Raw genomic sequence first — 21,496 nt, 5'->3', positions numbered from 1 at the left:
GTTGCCTTTGAATGTGTTTGTTTTCCTCCTCAAGTGTGGAAACATTTCCCCCCCCCTCAAAGGAGTGTTCTGTTGTATCTGCAGAGCAGCATTTCACCCTCTGAGAACTTCACACCTCAAGCATCACACCCCAGAGTGTTGTCCTTTTAAACTGAGGAAATTCAAGTTTTGCAGAGATATCTCTGAGCAGGGGAATTTCTCACTCCTCTGTTTCGAGGCTTACACACATGATGCCACAGATACAGAGCAGTCAGCATTTCTTTTATAAAACATTTTTCAGAAAGATGTGCAACTCAGCAAAAAATCTCTGTTCTAGACTGAAATGTGACATATAAATGGCATGCCTGGGAGCACTGCTGCTCTTCCTTGTAAAAATGTTTCAGCCTGTGTTTGATGAATATACCTATGGCCTTTGTCAACTGCAGATTTTTTGCCACATTCTTGAGCTTTGATTTCACAAACTGTATTCCCCTTCTGTCTGAGAGATACCATTTTAACAACATTTCCTTCTTTTTTCTCCTCTCGGTTTCATACCCTCACATCCTGAGCCTTCCCTTCACAACTCTGCAGGGCATGGGACTGTACCTGTCCTGTAAAGAGATTATAGACAGGAATCTCCTCATGCCTGTAAAAATATATTAAGTACTAAAACCATAAGATTTAGAGGGGCAAAAAATGCACTTGCTCCCTAGAGACTTACTTCATCTGAATGCTGTCAAAATTTTGCATGCTTGAAAGATGTTTCAGCCCAAGGATACAGGGAATTTGTTTTGGGATGAGGGGTTCAGGTTTACCATGGCTTGCTGCTGTACTTGGTATAGTCCTTTAGAACAGATGTCCTGGGCTTTCAGGGTGCTTGTGGCCAGAGAGAAAGGACGAAAATGCAGAGGGGAAAAGGAAGAGGTGGGATAATTGATTCACAGGGATAAGGGCAGGAATATGTAGGTAGGAGACAAACAAGTCTGTAAGCAGAGCCAGAACTCCAAACCTGAAAATAGAACCTGAAATAAATTTTTCCTTTCCCTGGAGGTTTTGAAACTACAGGGTTACAAAACCAGGGAGTAAAAAACTAGAAAATGCTACTAATATTTTCTTTCAGTCCGATTCTGAGTGTACTTCATGCAGATTTTCACAGAATCATATTGATTATGTTTTCTGCAAGCAGAGCTTGGAAATTTTCTTAAATGTGTGTGCTAAATAGTTGGAGCCAGCCCCTGATTACAAGATTTTTGGCAAGGACTTTCTCTGTGCTACCCATTTTGTGGTCATTTGTGTTCCCATCCACAGCAGTTGCCAATGTCCACAGGCAGAAGTGAAACTGTTAAGTAGCTGAACCATTTCCCAAGACAATTCATGGTTCTTATATTCCACACAAAATCGGTTTCAAGTGTCCCATTCTCACCACTCTGTCAAAATACACCAGAAAAATATGTGTGTTCTTTAATCTCCCCCTTTTTTTGCATCAATGCCTTGCAATGAATGCTTATGAAAACAATGAGAGTCACACAAGATCTCTGTGTAGGGTAGGGCTGTCTTTATGTTGAAGATTGTTTTTTCATGCAATCTATTTCTCTGAAAGCCATTATTAGATCATATTATTGAGCCCCTTTTTAGGGAAACACCTTGCTTTTCCTTCTTCCAGGAGCACCCACTGACTGAGAGAGGCACCATACTGTTACTCTTGTCAATAATGAAAGGGGATGGAAACCACAGTTTCAGGGCCTGAGCTGTTTTCCAGTGCAATCAACTGAGAAGCTCTTAGTGACATCCAGGAGCATTAGATGGGCCCTGAGGGTGGAATTCACCTCTGTGCAGAGGGCTGCCTCTAAATGATCCACCATTTACATCCTTGCTCATGTCCTACTTGGAACACTTAAGAGACATTTTAAAGTTTCCTTACAGAATTACAGCTTTAGGAAGCAACAGTGATGTTGTCATTGTGCTCAAGCCACAAAAGTTTCCACTCTGTTCTGAAATATAAAAATATTCCCCTTGCTTTCTCCTTATGGATCTGAGGGAATGGTGATTTGCCCTGGTCATTGCTAACTGATTTTTAGAGGGGAATATGAATGCAGAATGGAACTCATGGTGGACCTGGCAGTGATCTCAGAGCTCTTTTCCAACCTTAACGATTCTGGGGTTCCATGAGCTCTGGCTTCCTGCAGGTTGCGTTTGGGTAAGCAAAGTTTTGCTCTTGAATGGTGAGGAAGAGGTGAGTTTTCATACATAAACCTAACTGAGAGCAAAGCCAAGATTAAAAGAGGGAAAAGTGCTAATAGAGAGTCAGTGGAGGTAGTTCATGGTGTGTGGCTGCAGTTTGTCAACCTGATCACTGCTCTTGACAAGGTGGGGACTTGCAGGCCCTTTGTACCATGACACACCTCAGTGATACTGAAGGATGTTTTTCCATTTCCATCAATCCTAGAACCCAGAAGGGTTTGTATTTGAAAGGACCTTAAAGCTCATTTGTTCCAACCTCCTGCCATGGGCAGGCATGCCTTCCACTATCCCAGGTTGCTCCAAGCCCTGTCCAGCCTGGCCTTGAATGCTTCCAGGGATGAGGCATTTTGTCATTCTTGTTGTCTTCAAAAGAACTCTCTTGCCTTTTTCAGTTCCATAAGGCAACAATGGGAAAGATGGAGAGAGACTCTTTACAAGGGGCTGGAGTGACAGGACAAGGGCTAACACCTTCAAACTGAAAAAGAGTAGGTTTACATTAGATATTAAGATTAAATTCTTCCCTGAGGGGATGGTGAGGTCCTGGCACAGGTTACCCAGAGAAACTGTGGCTGTATCCCTGGAAATGTCCAAGGCCAGGTTGGGCAGGGTTTGGAGAAACATGGGATAGTGGAAGGGTCCCTGCCTATGGCAGGAGGTTGGAACAAGATGTTTAAGGTCCCTTTCAACCCAGGCTGTTCCACGATTCTATGAAAACCAATCTGACTAACAAAACTCAAGCCAAGTTGATATCCTTTTTGGCAAGTGGTGTTGTCAGGCTGCCATTGACCTAAACAACCTTCTGCTTTATTTCCCAGACAGGACCATCCTGGTGGATGTGGCTCTTCCCCCTCTGAGAGGACTCTACATCCTGGGGACCCTCGAGTTCCCCAGCAACTCCAGCAATGTCCTGAGCACAGCCTGTGTCGTGGTGCTGGGGGGTGTGCTGAGAGTGGGTGAGTGAACAGCTGATCTTTGGGATGCCTGGGGGTTATTTCTGCTCTTGATAGGGAAAAAAAAAACTGTGGAGAATGACTTAAAGTGTCACCATAAACATGCTGTCCAACCTAATGCCCCATGGCTATCTGGATATCTGCAGTTTGGACACCCAGGATCCATGGGAAGCAGGATGATTATCCACTGGAGCTAATTACCTATTCCTTTAATGGCAACTGCACCCCACTCCTGGTTTCACCGGGGCAGAGATTTTATCTGATATGTGTAAAAGCCCTCCCTGCTCCCTGTGGGGGTTGCTTTATGAGACAGTAATTCCTCAGGGCAGGATCTGCCCCAGTGTTCAGGCAATGCCTGGTGCCTATGGGCATTGATAGGACACTTTTTGTGACACAGAAATATTTAAAGCCAACATAAACAGAGTAATGAAGAATTCCCTGAATGCCTGGAAATCCTGCTGTGGTGTGAAACAGCTGGATTCAGCACATTTGTTCCTCTCATCCCTCTGTACAGATGAGCACCAGGACCACAGGAAGGTACCACCTTGCCTCTACCTCCAGCTGTTTCACAGTCCCCAAAGTCACCAGGGCTGTTCCACATTATTTACAACAATCAGGATTGGTGTTTTTCCTCTCTGAAGTAATTACGCACATAATTCCTTTTAAATATCAAGGTTTCTAAAGCCAGGCATTATAAATACTTACAGGAATCCTTAGGACGCTGGGATCACATTGTTGATCATTGTTTGACCTTTCTCAAGATTGGTTTCATGAACTTTAAAAAGAGAATTTGTTTGTGTAATCACCTCCTGAGGAAGTCTGCTTCAGTATTTGTTTGTTGTTAATCTCAAGGGACTGTTTAGTTAATATAGTACCGGCCAAAAAAGTTATTTTGCTGTCTTGTGTTTTTCTTTGGAAAAAGAGGTTGGAAAGCATAATCTGGGAGGTTAAAAAATATATATACTTAAAACCTGTCAGTCATTTCTTACTCAGACTCCTTTGCACTTTAAATATGGTTTCATATTGGTTTTAAGAAAAAGCATGTGTTCATTGCTAAAAACACTTATTAAAAAAACATTGAGGCACTTTGCTGCACAAACTCCCCTCCAGCACATCTGTGAGTAGTAATGATATTAAAAGCCAAACAGGTATTTGCAGCTGCTGAGTCGCAGTCCAGCGTCTCCTGGAGAGCTGTCCTTGTTTCAGCTGTGAGATGATGGATAGAGGCTCTGCAGGTTTCCCAAATCTCATTTCTCTGCCTGCATGTAGAGCTGGGAGTGCCTGTTTCTTCCTGCCTTCCCCTTTCCCTTCCCATGTGTTCGAGGCCTTACGGAAACGTCTTGGAGCCCATCTGTCCAACCCTGCCTGTTCCACGCCTGAAGGAAGGGTTTTGAAGCCCATCTGTCCAATTCCACCACACCCTAAAGAAATCCTGACACAAAATAGATAATGAGACAGTTTAGTAAACAGATTTAATAGATGTGGACATCAGCATTCAGCATTGCCTGAGCAGGATCTCAGGTCGGCATCACGTGAGCCAAATCCCCAGGTCCTGCCTGCTGCGTAATTTCTCCATGCCCTGTTTTCAGTGTAGCAATCTATAGCCACATGCTGTTCCTTCTAATTCTGTGGCCTGGGACAAAGACTTTCTGGTAAAGCTAGAGTATTTAGTTCCCTTGAACTTTTAGAGAACAAAGACCAGTTTAGAAATTCATCTTATCTGGTTTTGGTGTCCTCCAGAGCACTTGACTTCTTCTCTGCAGAGAGAAAACAAAGTCAGAAGTTAAAGTCATGACCATAAGTGTATAGCAACTAAATGATGATGGAAAATATGTAACAAAGGGAAAAAAAACAGTGTAAAATTGGAGTTTATCAACCATAACAAGAATCTAATTAATTTTATTGAAACAGTGATTTACAGGCAAACTGGGATGAGAAAGTAGTGATGGTTGGGAAATCAGATTTTTTGGAACACCATTGACTATGCAGGGTCAATAATTACTTTTCTCTTTAATATATGATCACAATCCATGTGAATGATGATCCCTGGAAGATGTGAGATGATTTAAGATCCACAAAGAACTCTGTCAGAACTCTCAGAAAACCCAAAGGAAAATGTGTGGATCTACCCTCACAGGAATTTCTCTGGGTGCTCCTAGACCTTTAATGTTGTTGGATTCAGGGAAACTTTCTGATTATTTCTACTTTCATAGTCCTACCCCTAAGATAAGGAGTTTCTCTCTTTCACTTTATCCTTCAAAGTCTTTTATTTTATGGTGATGTTTGCAGTAGAATTTTAGTAACACCATTTATTTCTATTTCTCTCTACTATGATATTGTAAAAATTGGCTATTTTTCCAGCTTATAAAAGGAAGTTTGAGGTTCAGAGAGAAAGTGAAGTGCTAAATATCTTTAGCACATCTGTGTCAAAACAAGGTAAGAAATGATGAGTTCAACATCTCACAGTTGTTTTTCCATTCTCAGCCAGGATGATTCTGTCCATTTTAACCCACAAGCATTAAAACTCAGATGATATGTGCAGAAAGTGCCCTGTTCCACTGCTGAGCAAAGCCCCCAGCTCCCAATAAAGCTGAAGGAAATGTTGAAGTTCACTTGGCACACATTGATCTGTTGGACTCATCCTGAACTAAACTGCACTCAGCTGCTCTTTGCTGGCAGGCCGATTTTGCTTTTTATAGTAGAGCTCGCCAAGTAATTATCCAGATAGGATTTCTCTTTTTATTTCAACTTGTCACATTCTCTCCTTCACATATCTCCTGATGGCTGCTTGTCAGTCATGTCACTCATTGGAGGCAAGAAGCCTAAGGTCATCATTAGCTCATGGCTTGATTGTCTAGAGAGAGAACCCCAGACAATTCTAATGCCCTTATCTTGCTTGTGGTGAGAACTCTAATGCATTTATTCCCCCTCTTTTCCAGAAAGAACCCCCATACTGCTTTGTCAAAGGATAAATCAGTGTATTTCATTAAATGGCCATGTGTTAGCAGTAAATAAAGAGCAGTAATTAGAGCACCAGTGAGTTTCACCAATTTACTGTCTTTTCCAACTTCTCCAGCACTTCTGTTGTGTGGGTCCCATATTTGGCTCTGGGCTGAGTCCCACCCTGCACACACCATCCCTGCACAGCTGTCCAACTTGTATGAAGAAGGGATTCTGTTGGTGTAACGAGATGCGTTTTCATTCCAGATCACAGAAAAAAAATTGGTTTGAAAAGTTCATTGGAGTGTTTGTATTCCCTTCAATGACTGTATTCTCTTCCTGAACCCCTCAGCCTCTGTTTGGCTTTGACCCCTTCCAGGACCTTCAGTTTCTTTTAACTGATTGCTCCATGTAGGGAAGGGATTTGGTTCACATGTTCTAGACACCCAAATTTAGGTGTAATCTGGATATCAGCACATGAGCTGCTGCTGTTCCAGTAGAGGTCTATCCAATATAACCAGTGGAGCCCCTGCAGTCAGTGGGACTGGTTGATAAAGGTATCTAGAAAAAATCTACATTTTAAAAAATTTTAAAAAACCCATTAAAATATACATTAAAAAACCTGAATGTAGGTATATGATTCTCCCCAGAAATATGTTCAGTTGCCTAATTATAAGGATTTCCTATCTTTCTGGGCACCCTCAGCTGTCTCCTCCTGCCTGCAACTTCTGCTTAAAAATTCCACTCTTCAGTCATTTATCCCTGTCTTATATCTGCCATCTTCCAGAGAGGATTTGGAGGGTGCAGGGACTGTCAGATCCCATCCTACTTGTCTCACCACTTATTCCCCATTCACCCCCCACTTCTGGCTATTGGTTCCTACTCCACAGCTGTGGAGATGTGGAGCTGAGGACTTCTGAAATCTTCTGTATTTTTGGCAGAAAGAGGCCACAAAGTGAGGTCTCCTTGTTTGGCTGCTATTCCAGGCTGCTTTCCAGAGTGAACACCTGAAGGAAGCTCCAGAAGAGAACCAACAGTAGGTGCTGTCCTGCTGGGTATTGATCATGAATAAAAGCTCCTCAGACTTTCTGGTGAAAATATGACACAGTTTTTAAAATAGCTGGGTAGTTAGAGTCCAAGAAGTTTTGGATTCAGGAAACAGAGATAGAGGAGATGGTCCCAGCAAGACAAGATGGCAAAGTCTGTTTGCCAGGTGAAGGAAGGAGATCTGTCTCAGAGATTTCGTTGCTCTTATATGCAACAGCTGTTTCAGAGTGTTATGTTGTGAAAAAAAGAGAAGGCTAGAAGGGAGGAAACACCCACTATTCTAGGAAAGAATTGAATGGGTTTTGCTATGGCACAAAACCCCAAACAATACAGCAAAAATCTGTCAGGAGGAACATCTGGAACAGAACTAAAATATGAAAACAATGGAAAATGCTTTTAAAACTCAACAAACTAGATCCAGACCACAGTTCAGGATAAATGAAAATCTGAGTAGAAAAAAACCACATCTCTATATCTGTTCTCCTGTTTATTCCCTCCTTTTTTCTCGTAGTAGGTTTTCTCCTCTCCAGGGGTTGGACCTGGATGGTGAAGGATTCTGAACCAGCTGAAACCATTGTGCTAACAGATCTGTGTTACAATCTCAGCATTTGCATCTCACACTTCTTCAGGACAGCATGTGTCAGTGGTGAATTTATTAACACATCAGGTTGTTTATTAACACAGGATTATCATAAATGATTGGGTTTTCTTGCACTGTGTAGTGCAGTTGGAAGAACGTGTTTGTGGGAGTCCTGCCTCTGTCTTTAGTGCCTCCTGACCTTTTCTGCACGTCTCACCAGACATTTCCATCTTTTGATAATTTCCAGGTTGCAAGCATCCTTTTTCCTGGTTCTCTGCCAGCAGCATATTAATATTTCACTTTATGATCAATGAGGTTGCTCATCAAATTGCCAGGGCTTCCAGCTGGAGCAGAAGCATGAAAGGGAATCTATTTCCACTCATCTCATGCAGGATGGGGAATTGGGCAGCTTGGTGTGGTCTTATGTAGGCTTTTCTCACCACAGAAAAGTGGGACAAGAAATCTGAAGTTTTCACAACCGAAGTCCAAAGATGGACACTTAAAGCCCAGATTGTTCCCTTATGTGTTGCAGAAATCATGATTCCTGTTGTTTGTGGCAAGTTTGCTGTATCCAACAAAATTATTACAAGATCTGTGATTTCATTGCTGGTTACTTCATAAGGTTCTGAAACTTACCCAGCTCTGTGACTTGTGTGAATCAACTATGTTGGAGTCCCCTTATGAGTAAGCTGAAGTAGCTGCTGCTTCCACATCTTCATTTCCATTCTGCTGGAATCTATTTAGACTTAGCCAAAGTGTGTATCTGAGACCTTACTCAGCTTTTCCCTTTATTTTTCATTCTTCCCCATTCATTCCCAGAGAGATTCTTACCTTTTCAAGACCTCTTGCTTTATTATGTTCAATATTAGAGAATCACAGAATGGATAAAGTTGGAATGGATCACTGAAGATCATCGAATCCAACCACCTTTGCTCAATCAGGGTCCCCTAGAGAATTCTTAATTTTTTTCCTAATTCTTCACTTCTAAATTCCTGCTGACTTTCCTAGAGCATCCTTGTAATTGTTCTCTCCAGTTGTGTCAGTTTATCTGCTTACTTTCAGTATCCTCACACAAATTTGGGTCCCTAATAAAACATGGAATGCCACAGGGTTTGCAGGACCAGCCTGGTTGAGTCCATGTCCCCATTCCAGTCACTCAGGCTGTAAATTAGTGTGTGCCATGTTCCTGCTGCACTTGTGTAATTTGTTAATCACAAAGTTTTGTGCTACTAAGCCAAGTGCCTTGGAGAAGCCAATTATATTATAACAAAGCTATTATCTTTATCAACTAGACCTGTAATCTCATTAGGAGATGATAACAAGGAAGTTTCACAAGACCTTTTTTTCTATAAAAGCAGGTTGATTGGCATTAATTATATCATCCACCTTTAATGATTTATTAATTGTGTTCAGAGTTGGACATTCCATTTTTATTTATTTTTCCCCCAGAATCAGTGTCAAGTTGACAGGCCTGTAATTACCTGGGGCTCTTACTTTTATCTTTGTTTGAAATATTGGCACAATATTAGCTTTTTTCAAGGACTCTCAGACATCATGAGTGATCCCAAAATTATTGAAGAGTCCACCTTAATAGTCCAATGGGTTTCCTGTAAAACTCTCTGTTAGCACTTGCATCAAGTTACTAAAATCTATTAATTTAAACCCATGGAACTATTGATGGCAATAAGTAAGTATTAAGCCTATTTTTCTTCTAAATATTCTTAAAAGAAGCAGATTTTTTTCTACTAATTGGTGACTACTGTGTTCTTTTGTGTCATTTTCTAATTACAGTTTCCAGACACTGAAGAATTTCTGTGAATATTATCTTCCCTTTTGAATTTTATTTTATTTTCCATTATAAATAGTTTTATTATGATCTTTGTTTTTCACTCTGACCATATCCTTTCTTTGTGTGGTTTTGGCTTTCTTTTTTTAACAAGGGTATCATTTTTTAATGTTGTGCTTTTTTGGACTAAAAGTTATGATTTTTAGCTAAATGTAGATGTAAATCTTTTAATGGAAGGAGAACTTCCAATTCATCCTTTAGAATCCCCACTTCCAATCCTTTGTACATGATTGTTAAGTCTGGAAGCCTACTTAAAAATTGTTTTAAAACTGAGCTGAAAATTGGGTATATGAGATGGTTTTAACTGACTTAACTATAATAGTAAATGCTTTGTAACCAGGTGTAAAAAACATGAGAAATTATGAAAGCATATTTGGAAACAACCTAATTCCTTCTTTTCCTCTGTTCAAAACACAGTTTTGTGAGTTTAAACAAGGAAATCAAACCTGGATTGGGTGGACGATGGACACTGGAAAATACTTCCATCCATGTCCCCAGAGAATATACATGTTCACTGGTGTGAGATATTAGATGGGGAACATGCAAGTCTTGTACTGTTTGCCTTTTAAAGAGTTGTACAGAGAATTTAAATATCCTCAGTTATCAGTCAGATGCTGGTGGGAAACAATTTATTGTTTTATTGATTTCACTTAAGTAAAAAAAAAAGGCTCTTAAAGCAAAGTGTTTCTTTAGGATACAAAATCAGCTCTCTTTTCCAAACTAGTAATTTTTAAATATTAAAAGAACATGACAGGCCAGCTAATTTTGTACAGATACATATATATATATTTTAGTTCTACATCTGCTGCAGTTTTCTGTTGCATAATTGATTTAATCTCTAATTTTAAAGGAACGCTGAACTCCTTTACTGGACTCCGCATACATTTCTCCAGGGCAAAAACTGTCCTACTTTTTCCTCCTTAGTATCTGTGTAGTGCTGGGCCATTTTCCTCTGAAACTGTAAACTACCCTTGGTGAAAGAAATGAAGGCAAAGTTGGAATACAGTTTACTGTGCAGTTATCCCCAAAACTTCTTGGGCACTTTATTTTTCTCTAATTTTTTTCCTCAATCTTTCAATTTTTCCCATCCTTGCTGCATGATTACCTTTCAACTGGTGAAGGAGCAAAAAAGCAAAAACTGCTTGAGAAAGGAAATACTAATTCAGCCATTTAGGTATTTCTTTAAAATCAGATTCACACATATTCCCCCCCCTAGTTTCCCTTTGTTTTTAGAATCACAGAAGCCATGGATACTTTTGTCGTGGGTTTGATGCTGTTTTGTCTTTATTGCAGGTTCTTTGCAATATCCCCTAGAATATCCCCTAGAAAGGGATTTAAAGCTGCTGTTCCTTCTTCGGGCTTCTGAAGGGATTTTCTGTGATCGTCTGGAGGATATAAATGTGCACCCAGGGAGTATTGGTATGAAACATGAAGTCCACATTTCATAGGAAACTAATTTTTGGTAATATCCAAATCTACCACTGTTGAGACTGTTACTCTTTGGTACAGATAAACTTCAAACAAAGGTACACAAATTTTACAGCTAACATTAAATCTTCTGGGATATATCATCTCTATGAAAAGTTTCTGTATTTTGGGTTTGTCCTCTGATTTTGGATCCCTTTTCCAGAGGTGGGGGGGAAAATGTTCATTGTCCAGAAAGATTAATAATAGCCACATAATTTTTGTACCTTTCATTCCTCAAGTTTTTTACCTAATTTCTTTACTTAGAATTTTTTTTAATGGTAGATATCATTGTCTGCAACTCCTTTAAATCTAATTTGTGTCAATGAGACTTCTGTGGTAAAATCCCCTCTCTTGCCTGTACATGCAATGATCATTTTACTTTATTGAGGACTTATTGCTCCTTCACTTTGTATTTTGAGTGTTCTTACACTTCTCAGAAAATATAAAAACATACTTTAATAAATACATAGATTTCATATACTTAGTTATTGCTTCAGTTTTTCTCAAGTCTCTTTTTCTTTAACCTTTGAAATCCTCCTTCTGTTCTTTCTTTTTTTTTTTTTTCCCCCAGGAGTTTATGGACAGGTGCAAATTTATAGTGCTTATCCTAAGATGCCTTGGACACATCTGGGAACTAATGTTGCTCCTGGCAATGAAAGGTGGTATTTTGGCTAAATATGCTTTCAAATATTAAATTTTGGCTGCTGTTGCTATGGTTTGTATTTAATATTCCTGTGAGTTGCATTATTCTTTCTCTTTGTGATGGGGTCTGTTTGAATTCTGTATAGATAGAATAAAAAAACCTAAGTTACAGAAAATTGCATTATGATGGAAAAGCTGATGATTTTTAAGGTCCCTTCCAACACTAATTCTAAAGAAATCTAAATTCCAAGGATGAATCAAGCTGAGAATTCCTTCCTTCCTTCCTTCCTTCCTTCCTTCCTTCCTTCCTTCCTTCCTTCCTTCCTTCCTTCCTTCCTTCCTTCCTTCCTTCCTTCCTTCCTTCCTTCCTTCCTTCCTTCCTTCCTTCCTTCCTTCCTTCCTTCCTTCCTTCCTTCCTTCCTTCCTTCCTTCCTTCCTTCCTTCCTTCCTTCCTTCCTTCCTTCCTTCCTTCCTTCCTTCCTTCCTTCCTTCCTTCCTTCCTTCCTTCCTTCCTTCCTTCCTTCCTTCCTTCCTTCCTTCCTTCCTTCCTTCCTTCCTTCCTTCCTTCCTTCCTTCCTTCCTTCCTTCCTTCCTTCCTTCCTTCCTTCCTTCCTTCCTTCCTTCCTTCCTTCCTTCCTTCCTTCCTTCCTTCCTTCCTTCCTTCCTTCCTTGTTTCCTTGTTTCCTTCCTTCCTTCCTTCCTTGTTTCCTTCCTTGTTTCCTTCCTTCCTTGTTTCCTTGTTTCCTTGTTTCCTTGTTTCCTTGTTTCCTTCCTTGTTTCCTTCCTTGTTTCCTTGTTTCCTTGTTTCCTTGTTTCCTTCCTTGTTTCCTTCCTTCCTTGTTTCCTTCCTTGTTTCCTTCCTTGTTTCCTTCCTTGTTTCCTTCCTTCCTTGTTTCCTTGTTTCCTTCCTTCCTTGTTTCCTTGTTTCCTTCCTTCCTTCCTTGTTTCCTTGTTTCCTTGTTTCCTTCCTTGTTTCCTTCCTTGTTTCCTTCCTTGTTTCCTTGTTTCCTTCCTTCCTTCCTTGTTTCCTTCCTTGTTTCCTTGTTTCCTTGTTTCCTTCCTTGTTTCCTTCCTTGTTTCCTTCCTTCCTTGTTTCCTTGTTTCCTTCCTTCCTTGTTTCCTTCCTTCCTTGTTTCCTTGTTTCCTTCCTTCCTTGTTTCCTTCCTTGTTTCCTTGTTTCCTTCCTTCCTTGTTTCCTTCCTTGTTTCCTTCCTTGTTTCCTTGTTTCCTTGTTTCCTTCCTTCCTTGTTTCCTTGTTTCCTTGTTTCCTTGTTTCCTTGTTTCCTTCCTTGTTTCCTTGTTTCCTTGTTTCCTTCCTTCCTTCCTTCCTTCCTTGTTTCCTTGTTTCCTTGTTTCCTTGTTTCCTTGTTTCCTTCCTTCCTTGTTTCCTTCCTTCCTTGTTTCCTTCCTTCCTTGTTTCCTTGTTTCCTTCCTTCCTTGTTTCCTTGTTTCCTTGTTTCCTTGTTTCCTTGTTTCCTTTCCTTCCTTGTTTCCTTGTTTCCTTGTTTCCTTTCCTTCCTTGTTTCTTTGTTTCCTTTCTTCCTTGTTTCCTTGTCTCCTTCCTTGTTTCTGCCTTTCAGCCAGGCCTAACAAAGCCTTATTGGAAGAGTTCCCACCAGGGTAGAGGTGTCATGTCAGCATTTAGAGAAATGATTGTGAAGATGAGCAGTGGGAGCACAAAGACCTCACCAGCAGTGCTCATCTGTTGTGAGCTCTCTCAGAGCTGTGCATTCAGTGCAGATTAATTGTTTAGGAATTGCTGTGTAGCTGATCCTGATCCAAACCCTGCAACTTCAGAATCACCCTCTGGAAATTCTTCTCCTTCCCTGACTGAGATGGGAGATCAGAGTAAGCAGATTCTGACTGAAGCATGCCAGTTAAACACTTGGATGAAATGGATCCAGGCTAGATCTGGGTTGCTGCCCAGATATTTTATGTGAAATATCATGAGGTGCTAAGATACAAGTGTTTGGAGTTAATGTATGCGCATTAAATATAGCACAAAGAGTTGTTTTAGTTGTTAAAAGAAAGGAAAAAAAAAGCCAACCAAAAACAATGCCTTATTTTTCATTAAAAATCTACCAATAGCCAGCTAAGAGTTCATGTGGTTGGATACAGGAAATAGGTAAAGTAGTGCTGGAATATGAAAACTGAAGGAAAATGAAAGCTGAAGGAAGTGGATTTTATTGAAGGAGAGGAGCTGCTCTATATAATTTTCCAGTATGAATCAGCTAATCAGTTCAGAAAGGACTTTCCTGCCATTTCAAAAGATATGCAGTGATTCTACAAAAAAAAAAAAAAAGAAAAGAATTAATAAATTAATAAGTTTTTTGGTGGATTTCTCTACTGAATATTCACTGGTATTGTGTACTAAGAGCTCATCTGGAACCTACTCATCTTTGAAAAATATTGGAGAAAGAGACTCTGGAAAAACTTGACAACATCCCTTTTAGTTTAGGACCTTTCTCTCTGCCCTTCTGTCTCTCTAGCCTGCATGTGAGGAATTGTCTGAATTCACTCAGTGCCCTTTTTCCTCAATAATTCCCTGAGGAGTTTGGATCATCACCTGGCCAGCAGCACTCACCCTGTAACAGGACAAGATGTTTATCAAATAGAGATGTACACTGCTCATTATGCATTTTGCTGTCTTTAAGCACTTTTATTTTCCTTATGTGAAGCTAAAAATCCCCTGAACTACTAATACAACTTTGACTGTAAAAGGGAATCTTCAGTTCAAGATTAAAACAAATAAATGCAGGACTCTGTGCAATGTTCAATAAAGTTTTAAGTGCTATTGCCTAGAGGGTGTTCAGCTACCAAGGGCAGGATTCAGGTTCCTAAACAGATGGTTTGGGCCCATTTGAGTGTCTTTGGGCTCTTTTGAGATGTTTTTGGGGTCCTTCCATGGCTGCACATTTGTCGCCATGAACGCCTCAGGAACCAGTCCTGTCTCCTGTCACATCTGCTGACTGATGTTTTAGATACCCTGGGATATCTCAGATAGCAAGAGGTGTTCTTGTTTAGGGAATCAAATCCTGCTCAAAGTGCCCAATTCAGATAACTGAGTTGCTTTTCACCCACTAATAGAGCACCAAGAAGCTCTGGTGGAAGCTCAGATTCCAAGTGCAGACAGCCACACGACCCTGCACATGGTTGTTGTCTAAATCCAAAGCTGACTTTCAGCTCTGCAGAATATTTCTGGCACCAAAAATGGTCTGAAATGTCTTTTGGAGGCAGCTTAAGCTCTGAAATGCTGTACTGGAACTGTATATGTTGTTAATCAATGGTGTGAAGTAGATGCTTCAGGATTAATTTCCTCCCACATATTTCAGACATCTGTTTTTGCAGAAAGCCCTAAAGGGGCTTTTCCTACAGCATAGCCTGTAGACTTTTTTTTTTTTCTTTTTTTTTTTTCTTTTCAGATCTCCCTGAGCAGAGCTGTTCATTTTTAATGAAATTTATGAAATTGTAAGTGTAATGACATTAAGTTTATATCATGGTGTTACAGGATTTTTGTGGAGGATGAAGTAGATTGGGATCAAGGTGGGGATATTGTGATCAGCTCTTCCTCCTATGAAGCCCACCAAGCTGAAGTAGTTACACTTAAAGAAGTCCATGGTCATAATATAAGAATTCATCAACATCTTCTGCACAGGCACATTGGTAAGGAAGGTTTCTTTCCTCTTTTTGAGAGTTTTCTTCTGAAATATTGACTTTCCATTTCATATCTCAACAGGATCAATTCTACGTCCTTGTGGTATCTTCATTTCTTTCTCCATGTACTTTTTTAGCTTGCTGATTCTAACATGAATTTCTGTGAATACAATCAATTCACTGCTGAATTGTTTGGGAAAACTTTCTGGTGTTTCAAGTTGAGCTGGTTCACAGACAGAGAAAGCAATTTTTCCTCTCCTAAAGGAAAAAAGAAATGTAGGATTTTAGGCCCTTTGCACAATTTCTATGGTATGTCAAAAACCTGGAAAAGAATTAAACCCCACCATTTTTTCAAATTTCAAAATAATCCTATTCATAAAGTTTAAAATACAAAATTTTATCAATTCCATGGCAAAAAAAACCAATGTATTTATAAACTAATATCTAAATAAACATAAAATCTGCATATATCTATTTTATGTGTAGACTGCATGGATCTATATTTTTGTGGAAAAGGGGATGCAGTGCTAATACACACTTACTTTTATTTCAACCTATAAAGTAAATTTATTACCATCTATTTAACAAAAGAAAAATAATTTTATTAACAATTCTGAACCTTCAAACCAAGGACTTTTCTTGTGCACATCAATGTTTTTTTAAATTTGATCTTTATTCCAACCAGTAGGCCCAGAAATTAGTGTAATGGATAAAAAGATCCAGAAACATCATGTTTTAAATGGTGAATATTTAAATGCCTGAGCCAGTAATCAAAGCTTCACTTGGAACTGAGCTCTGTTCTGCAATTATCCACAGTGTTAATCAACAGTAGCCTGCATGGCACAGCTTTTTATGACAATTGCATTTTTCAAACAAAATGTGCAGTTCAAAGCATAGAACATCTAGACTTTATTTCCAGTAGTTTATGCATTTTAGGGCTTTCCTTTTAGCTGATGTAGATATAATAAATGTATCATGAGGGGAATTTGAGTAATGCAGCAGTTGTTAGATACAGCTGAAAAAAAAAAAAGTACTGATGGAAAAATTAATGGGTAAATACTGAGTTTCACCTTGGCAAATGTAGATACTTGCAGGAAATGTTCACACATGAGCCAGTCTCTCTTAGCTCCCTGGAAAATTAAAGCAGAAAAATACATACAATACAGGCTTCTCACTTGTATTTTATCTGCCCCTAAAGCAGGTATATAAAATACACAAGAAATTGCACTTGAGATTTGCCTACTGCTCTCCACCATGCATAAAGCCAGTCTGGATAACTAAATTACATCTGCATGTGTCTAAAATCACCTGAGATTATCCAAACTAGACAGCTGCATAAACTTGAGAAAAAGTCTCCTTTAGAGAGGCATTGAAATAAATGTTTTAAAATCCTTTTAGAAAGCACACACAAGCCAGACTCTGTAGCAAAGAGGGTTTTGGCATTGACATTAGTCTGATCCTGAGGAAAATTCAAGGAGATCAACTCTGCAGTGTGCTGAAGAGTAACTCCAGCACGCAGAGCTTGGAAAAAATGAAGTGTGAACCTGTTCATTGCTTTGGCACCTGCACACCTCAGGGGAAAGGTTTAGCACCTCCTTGTTCTAAAAACAAGATATCTTGGTAAAATGTAAGCACACAGTGAATATTTGATGGGCAGGTGGCCTTTCTGGTGTTGTGTCGACGCACGCAGATTGTGCTGGGGGTGAAACACACCTGAATGTCAGCGCAGATTCTGCAGAGGAGCTGTCAGGATTTATGTCCCTCAAAGCACTGGCTAATAGGTATGATAGACACTTATCACATTTGCTTTCTTGCAACTCCCCAGGCCGTCCCCATGAGACAGAAGATGGCAGAAGCATCCCTTTGGCCGCAGAGGTTGGGCTCCTCACACGGAACGTGCAGATCCAGTTGGATGTGGCTTGTGCTGGGAGGATGCTGGTGGGACACTTCACAGACTCCAGTGGGATGGCGTTTGAAGGTAGTTGAGATTCACCTGTCCTCATCAAGCACACTGGTTTTGCCCAAGAAAGAGGTGCAGCAACATGTGAATCCATTCACATTTGCTATTAAAGTCAGAACAAAATGATTGTCGGCAAGTATGAAACATGAGCACCACTAAAAATTCATAAATGGATCCATAAATCCATAAATCATATGGAAGATATTTTAGGAAGGGCTGCTGTGTGCTTTGTAAGGTTTTACGATGTGTTTGTAGATATTTATTAACAAACACCCATCACAACAATACACTGACAAAGTACCTGATGTTATATGTCTGACTGTTGTTAATGTGGTTGTCCTTACCTGTTCTTATGTAATATTTATTTCACTTCATTTATCTCATTACAGGTGCTCTTCAACTCTTAAATGTTCAATTTTTGAATTTTGGGCCTCCTCAGCTTTCTGCCATTGAATTCAGGAATATATCCCAGGGATCCTCAGTGGTGTCATCCAGCATTAGTGGCAGCTGTGGTGCTGGCATTAAAGCAGTCGAGAGCAGTGGGATCTTGTTGCACAATAACGTGGTGTTCAACACCACTGGACCTGGCATTGATTTGGAAGGGAAAAATCACTCCCTCATCAGGACTCTTGTTATTCTGAGCAGGCAGCCAGCAGGTTCATTAAGCTGGGTTGCTGGCGTCAAGGTGAACCTGGCCACCAGTGTCTCCCTTCGTGGCAATGCTGTGGCAGGATCCGAGAGGATTGGTTTCCGTGTCAGGGGCCAGGAGTGTTCACTAGCTGGAGAATATTACAGTGAAAACGTGGCCCATTCGAGTCTCCATGGCGTTCACCTGTACCAGGAAGATGGATTTCAGACCTGCACTAGAATCACAGGCTTTCTATCCTATAAGAATTACGACTATGGTGTTATGCTCCACCTTGGAGGCAGCATTATTGTGGAAAATGTGGTGCTGGTGGACAACACCGTGGGACTCCTGGCCATGGTGCACTGTGCCAACACACAGCAATGCTACACTGGGAAAACATTCATAAAACTTAAAAACTCCATCATTGTTGCAACAAGCTCGACTTTTGACTGCCTCAGAGACAGGATCCAGCCTCACTCAGCTGATCCAACAGCCCAGGACCGACCCCCACATTACCCTCTAAGAGGCCGTGTTGGGATTTTATGGCCCACATTCAGCACCACTCCCAGCCAAAGGCCAGAGCATCCCTGGCACAAAGCTGGGAATTGTCCAAAAGCCCTGGGAATCATGAAGCTGAAAGGTTGGTCTTCTGCCTCCACTGGCCAGACTGTTGTGTCATTGCTTTTCTTTACTCATTTCATTATTTCCAATTGAAGTTTTAGCCTTCCACAGATGGACTATTAGAGAAATCAGAGTCTCAGTGAAATTGATAGCACAATTCTTCTACAACTTGATACAGTTTAATTGAGAAAAAATATTATTTGATAATTTTCACTTCCTGAATCTACTGCAGGATAATTGTTGCCCCTAGAAGTTGTGGCTGCCCCATCCCTGGAGGTATTCAGGGTTGGGTTGGATGGGGCTTGAAGCAACCTGGGATAGTAGAATATGTCCCTGCCCATAGTAGAGGGGTGAAATGAGATGATATTTAAGGTCCCTTCCAACCCAAACCATTTGATAATTATGTCTCGTGCTAATGTATAGATTCCATTTCACACATACCTTCCGTCTCTGTTACTTTTCCAATTGATTCATCTCTCTGACCCACAGCTGCCTCTACATAAATAAAGATACCAAATGTGAGAAATGAATATCATACTTTGGATAGAATTGTCACAGAACATAAGAACTACAACTCACAGAAGCACTTATGACCTTTATTGGTATAAGAGCTTGCACAAGAGGATAGAAGTCTGTTATATATCCTGGATCTTTGTTTCAAATTAATTTTTTCAGTCCCCAGAGCAACATTTGAATTTAGAAGAATCCTGATAACTGGTTGCAAAGGTGGTATCTAAATACCTCACTATATTCATGTCTTTATTCCTCACTGCTACTTACTTTTGCAAGAAAATTCATTATCCCCTTTTTACTGAGGAGTAAGAGAGGTAGAGAAAGACAAACAGACTTGCACAGAATCCTACAAAAAAATCATGGCACAATATAGATTTTGGAGCTGCATAAGAGTTGAGTGACAGAGCCAAGTATGTGTCATCACAGCCTGCTTGTTTTATATTAATCTCTGGCAAGTAGAAAAATCATCCAAGGCAGGTTGTTATTTAACTGGTTCTTACTTATTCAAATGAAAACATATTACATACTCTTGCTTTATGTTTTCTCTTTCAGTTACTATTTCTTTGATTTCATTTCCTATGGCATGACTTACTTTGTATCAACTCAGGATATAACTTAGCTACAGAGTATTCTAAAGCCACATGAAGATCTATGAACAATGATATTAGTCTGATTTAAAAATAATTTGCACAGATATATATGGGGGGCATGTTAATATGGAAAATATCACATGAAAAAAACCCAACTTTTTTATCTCTAGTTATGGCACTCTTTTAACCATTTTTCCTGTTTGATCTTCTCTTAATCCCTGGCAGAAGTCACCTTTACTGGTTTTACACAGAGCTGCTACAGTGAAGACAGGGATGTCTGTATCATGTCAAATTCTGATCATTTAGGCATCATGCCTCTCATCACAGCAGAGACATCAAGGATGTTACATGTCAGTGAGAGGGACATGTTCTACTTTCATCCAAAGAGGTAAAATGCTTCATTCTGAACTATCTTTTTTCAAAAAAAAAAACCAAAACCCCAAACACCTACAGCTTTGGAACTATCCTCCCCTCATGTCTGCTTTTGTACTGCACCTGTCTGACAAAAATGAGCAAGCTCTGACATCAAATAAATGTGCACAGAAAAACTCAAATACAGGGAAAAAAAAAAAGGAAATTGAAAAACACCACCAAATTTAGTTTAGGGCAATCTTTTACAATTTGAGTTTTGAATTCCATCAAGGTGCATCTCTGGATAAATCCTTTTGGATTTCTTCTTTTCCTGACATTTGTGTAGCAAAACAAGCCTCACATATCCCATTTCCTAAACCCCCATCCTGAGCATCTCTGACTTCTCAGCCTCAGGCTTCAGAAAATGTCAGGACCTCCAGGAAAAAAAACCCTGAGACAGGGAATGTCCTTTTGGTTGGGGAAGCGTGGCTTGATTTGTGCCTGCGAGATCACATCAGAAATGTTGATCAGTACCAGGCAGGCTGTGAGATGTCAAATGATTTCCAGAACTGCTCCTGCCCAGGGAGAATATCATCTGTGAGTGTTGAGGAGGGAGGGGAGAACTTCATCTGTAACCTTAAGTCACTGCTGGTTGCAGTGGTTTAGACATAGCACATCCAATGGAAACCACATGCCTATTTATTTATTGCAGTCACTGAACATGATGCAGAGGCTATGTCAGGAAAGCCTTGAAGTAGCAAAAAAAAATAATTCCAGCATGGACTCCACTTGCCAGTCAAAAATAATTGGAGGTGTCCCGCACTGCTATGTTTAGAGCCCCTCCAGCCTTCTGCCAGAATTTCTTATTTTATTCTATATTTTTGCTTTTTGCTCTGGGCGTTAGTTTGCGTGTAGATTTCTGAGCCCTGTCCAGCTTGTCAGCTCTCATTATGTTTCACTTTTCTGTTCATCCCACAATATTCTGCTGGTAGTGAGCTGCTGAATGCCCAGTCTACTGCAAGAGCTGGTGGTTTTCAAATGTGAGGAATGCACGTGGGTCACTGAATGCTTCCTTGGGATGCTGAGCCTCTGAGAGTGGTTACATCCCCCAGTGCTCCTCATGCAAGATCTGCATGCATTTATTTAATCCACCTTTGCAGCTGCTGAGCTTGATCCAGGATGTGGCTGCATGGTTCTGCTTCAGCATCCTGAAGGGAAATCTTGATGGATTTGTCCTGTCAAAGAGAAGATGAGCATTGCCTTGGAGCAAGAAAGGAAATAGAAACATCAGAGAATATAGCAAATCCATGAAGAACTTTGCTTGTCCTACTGGTAGACCTAACCAGCAGAAATGCTGGATGTGCTGAGAGATGGTCAAGAGCTGAACTGTCAGGATCAGAGGAGTCTTTGTTCTCTGCCTCTTTTGAGCTTGGCTGTCTGGGGGAATTGGCATTTTTGTTCCTCTGCCCTTACTGCAAATCTCTGCC

General features: G+C 40.3%; 1 protein-coding gene across 1 annotated transcript in view; it reads left to right on the top strand.

The window, feature by feature from the left end:
- Positions 1–21,496, top strand: part of PKHD1 (PKHD1 ciliary IPT domain containing fibrocystin/polyductin) — a 239,029-nt gene that overhangs the window by 148,715 nt on the left and 68,818 nt on the right. The window contains exons 51-58 of the mRNA XM_058801804.1: positions 3,036–3,173; positions 4,397–4,405; positions 10,898–11,002; positions 11,622–11,709; positions 15,201–15,355; positions 17,172–17,324; positions 17,696–18,574; positions 19,884–20,046. Of these exons, the coding sequence (XP_058657787.1) occupies positions 3,036–3,173; positions 4,397–4,405; positions 10,898–11,002; positions 11,622–11,709; positions 15,201–15,355; positions 17,172–17,324; positions 17,696–18,574; positions 19,884–20,046 (1,690 nt within the window). The remainder of the gene's footprint in view (positions 1–3,035; positions 3,174–4,396; positions 4,406–10,897; positions 11,003–11,621; positions 11,710–15,200; positions 15,356–17,171; positions 17,325–17,695; positions 18,575–19,883; positions 20,047–21,496) is intronic.

The sequence above is a fragment of the Ammospiza caudacuta genome, chromosome 3 (genome assembly GCF_027887145.1).
Source record: "Ammospiza caudacuta isolate bAmmCau1 chromosome 3, bAmmCau1.pri, whole genome shotgun sequence".
NCBI lineage: Eukaryota > Metazoa > Chordata > Aves > Passeriformes > Passerellidae > Ammospiza > Ammospiza caudacuta.
Note: the sequence above shows the minus strand (reverse complement) of the source record. Positions and strands in the feature narration are given on the sequence as shown.